The sequence below is a fragment of the Macaca nemestrina genome, chromosome 6, assembly GCF_043159975.1.
Source record: "Macaca nemestrina isolate mMacNem1 chromosome 6, mMacNem.hap1, whole genome shotgun sequence".
In the NCBI taxonomy this organism is placed as follows: Eukaryota; Metazoa; Chordata; class Mammalia; order Primates; family Cercopithecidae; genus Macaca; species Macaca nemestrina.
Genome location: NC_092130.1, coordinates 98,586,029 through 98,598,644, shown reverse-complemented (window position 1 = coordinate 98,598,644; position 12,616 = coordinate 98,586,029). Strand labels below are relative to the sequence as shown.

The 12,616-nt window shown below is 42.3% G+C and overlaps 1 protein-coding gene across 3 annotated transcripts in view; it reads left to right on the top strand.

Annotated features, from left to right (window-relative positions):
- LOC105475099 (secretory carrier membrane protein 1) overlaps positions 1 to 12,616 on the top strand; it is a 121,229-nt gene that overhangs the window by 404 nt on the left and 108,209 nt on the right. Inside the window, exon 1 of one of the 3 annotated variants that reach the window (XM_024790777.2) lies at positions 330 to 509. The exons of 1 other annotated variant lie outside the window; for it this stretch is intronic. In XM_024790777.2, the coding sequence (XP_024646545.1) occupies positions 453 to 509 (57 nt within the window). In that variant the 5' untranslated portion in view covers positions 330 to 452. Of the gene's footprint in view, positions 1 to 329; positions 510 to 12,616 lie in introns of those variants that run through there. One more of the 3 variants, XM_011730099.3, reaches the window with a different exon arrangement.

Below are 12,616 nucleotides of genomic sequence, written 5' to 3'. Positions count from 1 at the left end.
TGCCACCACTTCCCTAAGTCACGCTGGGCCCCGGGGAGCTGATTTGAAATTGGTCTTCAGAAGACCGAGCAGGGCCGGACGCAGCCGGCCTCCGGCTGAGAGCGGAGGGGAAGCGTCCCATACTCTCCGAGAATCCCGCGGGCTCGTGGCGTGTGGGACGCTTTTCATCCGCTCTCAGTTCCCGGTTCCTACGCCCCAACTCCCTACTCGGTCGCAGCCAAAGCCCGGAGCGTGCGATCCGGACCTGGAGGAACCGGACGGCGAACGCGAGCGGCGCCGCGGCCGGGAGCCCGCCGCACCGGGCATGCTCAGTGGCGCGGCCGGCTGGGTGGCCCGCGAGCTGCACCCGGATCTGCTCGGCGGCGGCGACGTGAGCGCGCAGGGGGGCGGCGGCCTCGCCTCTTCTCTCTCTCAGCGCCTGGGTCGGGTGGGTGACGCCGAGAGCCAGAGAGATGTCGGATTTCGACAGTAACCCGTTTGCCGACCCGGATCTCAACAATCCCTTCAAGGTGAGCTTCGGCCCCAGCATCTCCTGCCGCCGCGACGCGTCGTTGTTTGTGAAAACGGACGAGTTCCGTCTCGCCCACTGCGCCTGCCCCTCGGCTCCCCTTGGCAGCCCAGAGAGGGGCGCGGGGCCGCAGTACCCCATTTGGCCCGCGGCCCCGCGTCACTCGTTTGGGTTTTGGGCTTTGGAGGTGGAACCTCCTCAGCTCGTGCCCGGCCGCCCTTCCACACGTCCCCGACTGGTGAGGGTCGTGCCTGCAGCCGGGACTGGGCCCGCGCGCCTGGAGGGGTCCTGGTCCGCCTCTCGGGAGCGGGGAGAGTGAGAGCCAAGGGCAGGTGGAGTCGCCCCTTGCCAGGCAAGTGTCGCTGGCAGGGCCGGGAGGCGGCGGAGGGGGGCCCGCCCTGGGGTGGGGTTGTCATGGGGACCCGAGGTGGCGGCGGCGGAGAGCTGCGTGGGGTGATGGCAGAGGTGTGGAGGAGGAGAGAGGTGAGGGCACCGAGTATACTGCAATTAAAAAAAAAAAAAAAGGTTGTGTTTTCATTTTTTAAACTTGTGTTGCACCCAAATACCACCAGTGGCGCTGCCATCCCCCCTCTCCTCGTTAGGCTGAGGTTGAGGATATTGATACCAAAGCAGAAGTTAAAAATAAATAAACATATCTGGAAAACAATAGTGCACGTGGACGACCTCTTCCCTACCCAGCTGCTTCTAGCAAGGTAAACGATGGGATATTTTCCAAGCACCTAGTGCGTCACCGGTTCTCTGGGCCATATGAGGATACCATTTCCCACTTGAGCTGCTTTTCTTCTTGGAGTCGACCTTATCAACCCCAGCTTCGGAAGGGCTTGGCACAGAATCCTGCAAAGGAAGGCGGCTGAGATGTTCGTCGCCTGCGTTTAAATGAATGCAACATCTAAATAACTCTCTTTGAAAGTATTCTGGATTTCCTAATGAGTGTAACTGTTAGCACGTGTAATTTGTTTCCAACTGTTGGTTGAAGTTGTTTCTCAATCCCCCCCCGGCCGTGTGCAATAGTAACTTTAATTTGCAATCACACAGAATAAAACTAACTCTTAATTTGTGGTCACACAGGTGTCACTTCTGGCTTGTTGAGTTTACATCTTTTTACTCCTGATTTTATCTTTCATTAAGAATCCTGGAAGAGGAAAAATATTTCTGCTCTGATTATTAAATGCCTGATAATTCCAAGGAGGATTATTTTAATGAAATGATCCTGATTATTATTGACAACTCCACTCACTTTGTAGCAGTGTAGAATTAGACTCAGTCACTGTTTCATTGTCCCTAATGCCACTTAAGAAAATTCAGTACAACTGTCCTGTACCTTTCAGTGACATGGTTGCATTTTAAGACTTTTTTTTTCCCCTGGCAATTTTGTTTCAATTAGTATTGGACTTGCTTCCATGTTGTGGAAAATCGGGTTATTCTTAAATGGTAGACTTTTTAAAGAGACCGTTCATAAATTGTTAAATGGGTGTTATTTTAAAATATTTTGAAGATAAAACATCAAGAACCTTTTAGCCTTTCTTAATTCAGATAATTCATTGACACTGTTTATTCAGCATCTGACGATTTGGCAGTGTATTTTCTACTTGGTCATTCCATTTCATGGTTCATTTCATATTAACTGGCTTTCTTGTTAGGGCAAGACATTGTCTTCATCTTAGCCCAGACTGTCCTTTTGTGACATCTATTATTGCCATGACACTTTTCCTCTTGTGACATTCATAAAGTTGCTGTAGTAATTCTAAACCTAGGAGTTGTTTTAAATATTCATTGTGGCATAACATTATAAATCTTTATAAGTGGATGGACTCAGGACAATGATTATTCAAGTTTGAAAAATGCTTCAGGGACATCATTTAGGTCTAAGGGAGACTTGGTTGTACACACATTTCTGCTTATGATCTTTCTCTGATTTTGGTGACTGTTACAGCACTGTCAGTGTGTCTGACCCTTTATTTTTCCATTTCCATTTATATTCACCTGCCCCTACTCCTCTCAAAAGTATAGTTTAATATCTATATTTTGTCTTTTTACTTTTTCTTATATTTATGTAAAAGTGATTTTTGAAATAACATTTCCGATACTCTACTTAAATCTGAAATGTTCCCAGACTCATTTGTGTTACTTTATGATCAGCCTCCCTAGTAGCTGGGATTACAGGTGCCTGCCACCACGCCTGGCTAACTTTTTGTATTTTTATAAGAGTTGGGGTTTCACTGTGTTGGCCAGGCTGATCTTGAACTCCTGACCTTGTGATCTGCCCACCTCGGCCTCCCAAAGTATTGGGATTACAGGCGTGAGCCACCGTGCCTGGCCGATCATTTTTCAAATCTTTTTATTTTCAGTATTTGAAGATAAAGCTCTTATTTTCAAGTATATGATATTTCTCACTTGGGAACTATGCTGATTTCTTTTTCATTAAATCCTATTTGGTTTCCATTGCCTTTTTCATTTTTTAACATTTCTTTTCCTTCACTTTTATGTTAGGAATACTTTTGCAAGCATCTTTGTTTGAGCCATATCATGAAAGTAGTTTGAGTCTGTTTTCCTTATATAATATAACCATAGTGGTTTACTTGATTTATTGGTTGTTGTAAGGTTATTTGCTGGACTCAATTCTTTTTTTTTTTTTTTTTTTTTTTTTTTTGGTTGAGCCCCTGCTTTATATTCTAGTGGTTGTGCTAGGCTCAGTGAATGGTTTTATGAAATTTGAATGGTTTTCATTACACATCAAGAAACTTGGAATAACTGGAAATCTTAGTGGTCCAAAATAAAATAGATGATTAAGTATGTAGAAGTTTCTGAAGATCCACTCTTGAGCTGTTAAAATGGGGTTTTAAAGCTAGAGAGGGAAAAATATTTTCTATATAGTCAACATGTAATTATGGAAGAATTGCTGTATGTCCTTTGTTTTCTGTTGAGTTTATTTATTCATTCAACAAATACTGAAGAAATATCTCTGTCCTTATGGCTATTAGTCTAACAGTGAGACAAATATGCTTGGAAAATGAATAAAAGGGGAGAGTTTAATAACCAGGAGAGGTCAGCAATATAGGCTCTTACAAGTCAGCATAAGAGTGTATGGTTAAGTGCCAGAACAAGTGCAGTTTGTTCATAGGAGGGAGAAATTAGTAAGTGGTCAGAAAATCTTCATGCTTTCTAATATGCTTTTGTATATTAACATATGATAATTGAATAGGATAGTTCATTATGGAAATAACATTTAAATTAATGTAATTTTTAAATTATGAGGAGAATTAGAATTTCACAGCTAGGAAGGCAAATTCTTGAAATATATTCAGTCAGATTTCAAAGATTAAAAAACGAAGCCCACAGACGCACACTTGCTTATTGTCTTATGCCCATGTGTAGGTAGTATAGAACTGGCATTAGAATTTAGGTCTCCTGATTTCTAGTCCATTGCTGGTGACGCTGTGCTCCCTGGTTGTATTTTTGATACCAAAATTCTTGTTTTGTATTTGGAGGTTAGAGTTGAGGCTCTTGTCGGGAGGCAGCAGAGGATAGGATTAAAAAGTTTTGGCTCAAGAATTTGAAAAGATCTGGGCTTGATCCTGGCTTTGTCGCTAACTGGTTGTGAGACCTTGGAAAGTTACTTAACCTCTTTAAGACTCAGTTTACTATTTTGTAAAATAGGGTAATAGTACATTATAGGATTGTAAATAGGATTAGATGAACATACATTTAGCATATAATAAGAGCTTAATGTATGGTGGTTTTAATTAGGTACTAATATTTAGTATTATTAGTAATTTAAAATTTACGTAGTAATTTAAGTAGCTGTTTAATGGCTGGGCGCGGTGGCTCACACCTGTAATCCCAGCACTTTGGGAGGCCGAGGCGGGCGAATCACGAGGTTAGGAGTTCGAGATCAGCCTGGCCAACATAAGAGACCCCATCTCTACCAACAATACAAAAAATTAGCTGGGCGTGGTGGCGGGCACCTGTAATCCCAGCTACTTGGGAGGCTGAGGCAGGAGAATTGCTTGAACCCGGGAGGTGGAGGCTGCAGTGAGCCAAGATCACGCCACTGCACTCCAGCCTGGGTGACAGTGTGAGACTCGTCTCAAAAAAAAAAAAAAAATTGGCTGGGCGCGGTGGCTCAAGCCTGTAATCCCAGCACTTTGGGAGGCCGAGACGGGCGGATCACGAGGTCAGGAGATCAAGACCATCCTGGCTAACACGGTGAAACCCCGTCTCTACTAAAAAATACAAAAAACTAGCCGGGCGAGGTGGCGGGCGCCTGTAGTCCCAGCTACTCGGGAGGCTGAGGCAGGAGAATGGCGTAAACTCGGGCGGTGGAGCTTGCAGTGAGCTGAGATCCGGCCACTGCACTCCAGCTTGGGCGACAGAGCGAGACTCCGTCTCAAAAAAAAAAAAAAAAAAAAATTATGTTTAATAATCTCTGTATGCTTAGCTATGATTTCGGTGAAATTTATGTTCCTTTTGGCTCTTCTGGAGTGCTGGTAGTAACAGTTTGACTGATCATAGTCAAGGAATCAAAGCTAAAAGTAATTAAGTGCTTTGCCTATGTCAGCCTGCTGGACTAGACCAAGGTTGTCTGAATTCTGGTGCTTTTTCATGACACACAGTTCCTCCCTAATAAAATGTCTCCATATTAAAATTGAGCATAGTGTCCATTTTGTTTTGGCCTCAAAAAAATTAATTTTAGTCTATTGAAATTTTTTTTTTTTTAGAAATGGCCTAAAAATTCAGCATTCTCACTTAGGTTATCTTTTAAGTTACAGTAATCTAGTGACATTCTAAGAGTCGAAGTTGAAAATTGAAAAAGACCTATAATTCAAGTGTGTTATTCTTTTGTCTTAGTCTGTTTGGGCTGCTATAACAAAATATAGTACCTCACAGTGGGTAATTTATAAACAACAGAAATTTATTGCCCAGAACTCTGGAGGCCATGAAGTCCAGAATCAAGGTCCCAGCAGATTCAGTGTATGGTGAAGGCCTCTTCCTCATTGATTGCATCTTCTTTGTGTTCTCACATGGCAGAAGGGGATGGCAGCTCTCTGGGGCCCTTTTCTTCTCCCCTCCCCTCCCCTCCCCTCCCCTCCCCTCCCCTCCCCTCCCCTCCCCTCCCCTCCCCTCCCCTCCCCTCCCCTCTTTTCTTTTCTTTTTGAGATGGAGTCTTGCTCTGTTGGCTAGGCTGGAGTGCAGTGGTGTAATCTCGGCTCACTGCAATCTCCGTCTCCTGGGTTCAAGCAATTCCCCTGCCTCAGCCTCCTGAGTAGCTGGGACTACAGGCGTGCACCACCATGCCCGGCTAATTTTTTGTGTTTTAGTAGAGACGGGATTTTGCCATGTTGACCAGGATGGTCTTGATCTCTTGCCCTTGTGATCCACCCGCCTTGGCCTTCCAAAGTGCTGGGATTACAGGCGTGAGCCACCATGCCTTGCCTTTTTTTTTTTTTTTTTGAGATGGAGTCTCTCACTGTGTTGCCTAGGCTGGAGTGCAGTGGTGCGATCTTGGCTCACCGCAACCTCCACCTCCAGCAATTCCCGTGCATCAGCCTCCTGAGTAGCTGGGATTACAGGTGTGTGCCAACATGCTCAGCTAATTTTTGTATTTTTAGTAGAGACGGGGTTTCACTATATTGGCCAGGCTGGCCTTGAACTCTTGGCCTCAAGTGATCCACCTACCTCAGCCTCCCAAAGTGCTGGGATTACAGATGTGTGCCACCACACTTGGCCTCTGGGGCCTTTTTTAAAAAATAGGGATATTAATCCCATTCTTGAGAGCAGAGCACTGCTGACCTGATCACCTCCCAAAGGCTTCATCTTCTAATACCATCACGTTGGTAATAGGTTTTAGCATGTGATTTTTAAGGAAACACAAACATTCAGACCTTAATTTTCATTTTGTAACATCAAGAATGTCATCCATCGATTTCATTTACATTGACAATGATACTTACAAGTTGATTTCACTCCTCCCTTATCTGTTTAAAATTTTGAGGCTGGACATGATGGCTCATGCTTGTAATCCCAGTGCTTTGGGAAGCCAAGGCAGGAGGATTGCTTGAACCCAAGAATTTGAGACCAGCCTGGGCAATATAGTGAGACTCCCATCTCTACTAAAATTTAAAAGTTAGCCGGATGTGGTGGTGCACACCTGTAGTTTAAGATACTTGGGAGACTGAGGCTGGAGGGCAACAGAGTGAGACCTTGTCTCAAAAAGAAAAACAAACCCCAAAAACAAACAAACAAAAAAGATAAACAATTTTGAGTTGGGAGATTGGCTAGCACTAGGAAAGTATTCTGAGGATTTCCTTTGTGATTGTCACACTTTGAAAACTATCTTTTAACGTTAATCCAGAACATAGTGGTTGTAGTTTGTGGGCATGTGTTATTTTACGTTCATATCAACTGCATGAATTCCTGCTCATTTTTCCTCATGTTAATATTTTTAAAAAGCACATATCGAGCTGCTGTTTTATTTCATAAACTTAAGATGCCATCCTTTGTAAGATACATCATTATCTTATTTACCACTGCCTCACTTATCTGTTGCTATGTAACAATCCCAAAATATAATGGCTTACAAAAACAATTATTTGCTCAAGATTCTGTTATTTGAGCTAGACTTAGCTGGGCAGGTTTTTTCTATTTTTTAATATTCTTTTCTGGAGTTACTTAAGTGGCTTCAGTCACCTGGTTTATGGTTTCAGATGTCCTTACCCAAGTGCCTGCTGGTTACCTGGAGATGTCAGTGGGCATAGCAATTGGCTGTCTTTCATGTAGCCTCTCTACTAGTAATAATTGGGCTTTGTGCATAGTAGCAGCAGTGCTCCCAGAAGGCAAGAGCTGAAGTTACAAGGCTTCTTGAGTTATATGCCACTTCTGCTGTATTCTGTTGGTCAAAACAAGGCACAAGTTCAGCCTAGATTTTAAAAGGAGTGACAAGCAATAGGCCCCACTTCTTGACTGGAGACAGATCTATGAACTGAAGATACACCCAGCATAAAATGGCAAGGCAGTCATAGGATAACTTCAGTAGACACTCCCATTCAAATAGGGAAAGAGTGGGAGGCGTGTAGCAGCTGCTGATCTGTAGCGATTCTGAAATCTAGCCAGGCACATGTTGTTAGGGTCCCCTACATTGGGGACAATGAGTGTTTCTTGATTAGGGCCCAGTTCTGCTACCTGGTATTGGTTCCTTCACCTGTTATTTTCTTCTGCTTTTGGCTCCACCCTCTGAGAGGTCCTTTATTTATTTATTTTCTTTAATAATGAGCCCTGTTGCATCTGAGTAGCATTTTTGGCCTGCTTCTTGCCCATTAAAAATTCGGAGCCCCGAAGTTTCTATTTATTTTGAACTGTTTTTTTAGTCCAGGCTGGCACAACTCTCTTAACAGTTTCTTTTTAATCTTACCAGAGTTCAAACCATGCCTTAAAAACCACATTCATCATTCTTTTTGAGACAATCTTTATTTAGGGTGAAGTGTCAGTTGCCATGGTCAATATTCTTAAGATATTTAGAAAACTTTTTGTCTGGGTTGAGCATCTCATATGGCCAGTGGAAGACTGCTGCCGTAGGAGGCTGCTGTGCCACGTGACAAAACTAGGCTTTGAACACAGTTTTATTTTGGCCCTGTAGCTTTAACTACAGTCATATGAGATGATGGCGATTATGAAATTTTTGAAACTAAACTGTTCTTATGCTGATATTACCAAAAGTTTTTTGGGGATACAATTAATATTTAATAGTGATAAATGCAGATCCAAATAATTTATTGGTTGTTTCCTTAATATGAACCACCAGTGTGATACAGTTGCTGAAAAATATATATTGGCTTAATGAAATTAGTGATCAGTTCCTTAAAATTAATAATCCTACAGTATTCTGGTCTAATAGCTGGGTATTGTTCTTAATTGCAAGTGCATATTTAAAGAGTGCTGTGAAAATACTAGGATGTGCCCAAAGAGGACAGTCAAAATGGTCATGGGACTGGAATCAAGTTATAGGAAGAACAATTTAAGTTTCAATTACTCAGCAGATTTAGTCTACAGAGGGCTAAAGGGAAATAGGAGAGCTCCCATCAGATACCTAAAGGGTTCTTAGTTATGTGAATAAACTTGTTATTTGTTGCTTTAGAAAAAGAATCTAAGGTTAACTGGCAAAGTTTACTTGAAGGTAAATTTTGTCCAAACAGATATTTAAAAATCTGCTAGCATGGCCTGACAATGGTCTTTTGGTAGGGCATTCTTCAGCACTTGCAGGAAATTCAAGCAGAAGTTGAATAACCTATAGAGATGCATACAGACATACCTCAGAGATACTGCAGGTTTGGTTCCAGATCACCTTAATAAAGTGAATACCACAATAAAGCAAGTTACGTGAATTTGCTGTTTCCCAGTGCACGTAAAAGTTATGTTTATAGTATACTGTAGTGTATTAAGTGTGCAGTAACATGTCTAAAAAGTGTATATACTTTAATTTAACAATAATGCGAAAAAATGCTAACAATCATCAGAACCGTCAGTGACTCATAATCTTTTTGTTGTTAGAGCATCTTTCCTTATTGTTGATGGTTGCTGACTGATCAGGGTGGTGGTTGCTGAAGTTTGGGGTAGCTGTGGCAGTTTCTTAAAATAAGACAGTGATGGAGTTTGCCACCTTAGTGTACTCTTCCTTTCATGGAAGATGTACCTGTAGCATGCTGTGCTGTTTGGTAGCATTTTACCCACAGTAGAACTTCTTTCAAAGTTGAAGTCAGTCCTCTCAAACCCTGCCACTGCTTTATCAACTAATTATATGTGCTGTTCTCAATTGTTTGCTGTCATTTCAACAATATTCACAAGCATCTTCACCGGGAGTAGATTTCTTTCTTTTTAAAAAAAAAATTATTATTATACTTTAAGTTCTAGGGTACATGTGCATAATGTTCAGGTTTGTTGCTTATGTATACATGTGCCATGTTGGTGTCCTGCACCCATTAACTCGTCATTTACATGAGGTATTCCTCCTAATGCTATCCCTCCCCTCCCCCACCCCACGACAGGCCCTGGCGTGTGATGTTCCCCACCCTGTGTCCAAGTGTTCTCATTGTTCAGTTCCCACCTGTGAGTGAGAACATGCAGTGTTTGTTTTTCTGTCCTTGCGATAGTTTGCACAGAATGATGGTTTCTAGCTTCATCCATGTCCCTGCAAAGGACATGAACTCATCCTTTTTTATGGCTGCATAGTATTCCTTGGTGTATATGTGCCACATTTTCTTATTTCTATCACTGATGGACATTTGGTTTTGTTCCAAGTCTTTGCTATTGTGAATAGTGCCGCAATAAACATACGTGTGCATGTGTCTTTATAGTAGCATGATTTATAATCCTTTGGGTATATACCCAGTAATGGAATGGCTGGGTCAAATGGTATTTCTAGTTCTAGATCCTTGCAACATCTCCTTAAGCTGATAAGCAACTTCAGCAAAGTCTCAGGATACAAAATCAGTGTGCAAAAATCACAAACATTCCTATACACCAATAACACAAACAGAGCCAAATCATGAGTGAACTCCCATTCACAATTGCTACAAAGAGAATAAAATACCTTGGAATTCAACTTACAAGGGATGTGAAGGACCTCTTCAAGGAGAACTACAAACCACTGCTCAATGAAATAAAAGAGGACACAAACAAATGGAAGAACATTCCATGCTCGTGGATAGTAAGAATCAATATCTTGAAAATGGCCATACCGCCCAAGGTGTAATTTATAGATTTAACACCAGGAGTAGATTACATCTCAATAAAACACTTTCTTTGCTCATCCATAAGAAGCAACTCCTTATCTGTTTAATTTTAATCATGAGATTGCAGCAATTTAGTCACATCTTTAGATTCCACTTCTAATTCTAGTTCTTTCAGTGTTTCTACCATATCTGCAGTTACTTCCACCCCTGAAGTCTTGAACCCTTCTGAGTCATCCCTAAAGGGTTTGCATCAACTTCTTTCAAACTCCTGTTAATGTTGACATTTTGACCTCCTCCCATGAATCATGAATGTTCTTAATGACATCTAGAATAGTGAATCCTTTCTAGAAGATTTTCGATTGACTTTTTCCAGATCCATCAGAGGAATCACTATCTATGGTAGCCATAGCCTTATGAAATTTATTTCTTAAATACTAAGTTGAAATGACTCCTTGATCTGTGGGTTGTGGAAGGGATGTTATGTTAGCATGCCTGAAAACGATATTAATCTCTTTGTACATCTCCATCAGTACTCTTGGGTGGCAAGGTGCACTGTCATTGAGCAGTAATATTTTGAAAGGAATCTTTTGCTGAGCAGTAGGTCTCAACAGTGGGCTTAAAATATTCAGTATACCATGCTGCAAACGAATGTGCTCTCATCCAAGCTTTGTAGTTCCATTTCTAAAGCACAGGCAAAGTAGATTTAACATAATTCTTAAGGGCCTTAGGATTTTTGGAGTGGTACATGAACATTGGCTTCAACTTAGAGTCACCAGCTGCATTTTCCCCTGATAAGGGAGTAAACCTGTCCTTTGAAACTTTGAAGCCAGGCATTGACGTGTCCTGCCTCTAGTTCAGAAAGTCTTAGATGGCATCTTCTTCCAATTTAAGACTGTTTCACCTCCTTTTGAAAATCAGTTGTTTAGGCTGGGCGTGGTGGCTCACGCCTGTAATCCCAGCACTTTGAGAGGTCGAAGCAGGTAGTTCACCTGAGGTCAGGAGTTTGAGACCAGCCTGGCCAACATGGTGAAACCCTGTCTCTACTAAAAATACAAAAATTAGCTGGGTGTGATGGCAGGTGCCTGTAGTCCCAGCTACTCGGGAGACTCTGCAGGAGAATTGCTTGAACCAGCGAGGTGGAGGTTGCAGTGAGCTGAGATCGTGCCACTGCACCTTGCACTTTCATGTTATGGAGACAGCTTCTTTCCTTAAACCTTGTAACCAACCTCTGCTGGCTTCCACCTCTTCTTCTGCAGCTTGGTTACCTCTCCGAGCTTTCATAGAGTTGAAGAGAGTTAGGGTCTTGGTCTGGATTAGGCTTTGGTTTAGGGGAATGTTGTGGTTAATCTTCTATCCAGACTGCTCAACCTTGCTTCATACTACAAGAAGGCTGTTTCGTTTTCTTATCATTTGTGTGTTTACTGGAGTAGCACTTTTAATTTTCTTCGAGAACTTTTCTTTTGCATTCACAACTCTTTGGCCCAAAGAAGCCTAGCTTTGGCCTATCTTGGCTTGCAGCTTGTCTTCCTTACAGAACTTAATCATTTCTACATTTTGATTTTAAAATGAGAGATGCTTGACTCTTCCTTTCACTCGGACACTTAGAGGCCATTGTAGGGTTGTTAATTGGCCTAATTTCAACATTGTTATGTCTCAGGGAATGGGGAGACCCAAGAAGAGGGACAGAGGGGAACAGCTGGTTGGTGAAATAGTCAGGACACACAATTTTTTTTTTTTTTTGAGACAGAGTCTCTCTCTGTCTCCAAGGCTGGAGTGCAATGGCATGATCTCGGCTCATTGCAACCTCTGCCTCGCAGATTCAAGCGATTTTCCTGCCTTAGCCTCCTGAGTAGCTGGGACTATAGGTATGCACCACCACACCCGGTTAATTTTTGTATTTTTAGTAGAGATGGGGTTTCATCATGTTGGCCAGGCTGGTCTTGAACTCCTGACCTCAGGTGATCCAGCTACCATGGCCTCCCAAAGTCCTGGGATTACAAGCGTGAGCCATCGTGCCTGGCCAGGACACACAACATTTATCAAGTTTGCAGTATTATAGGCATGGTTTGTGGCACCCCAAGACAATTACAAATAGTAACAACAAGTATCACTGATCACAGATCACCATAGCAGACATAATGATAATGAAAAAGTTTGAAATACTGTGAGTATTACCATAGTGTGACACTAGAGACATGAAGTGAGCACATCTGTTGTTGGGAAGACGGTGCTGCAAGACTTGCTTGATGCAGGGTTGCCACAAACCTTCAATTAATTTTTTTAAAAAAGGCAGTATCTATGAAGTACAATGAAACTAGGTATTCCTGCATTTTCTGTGTTCTAATAATATCGACTGTATTGG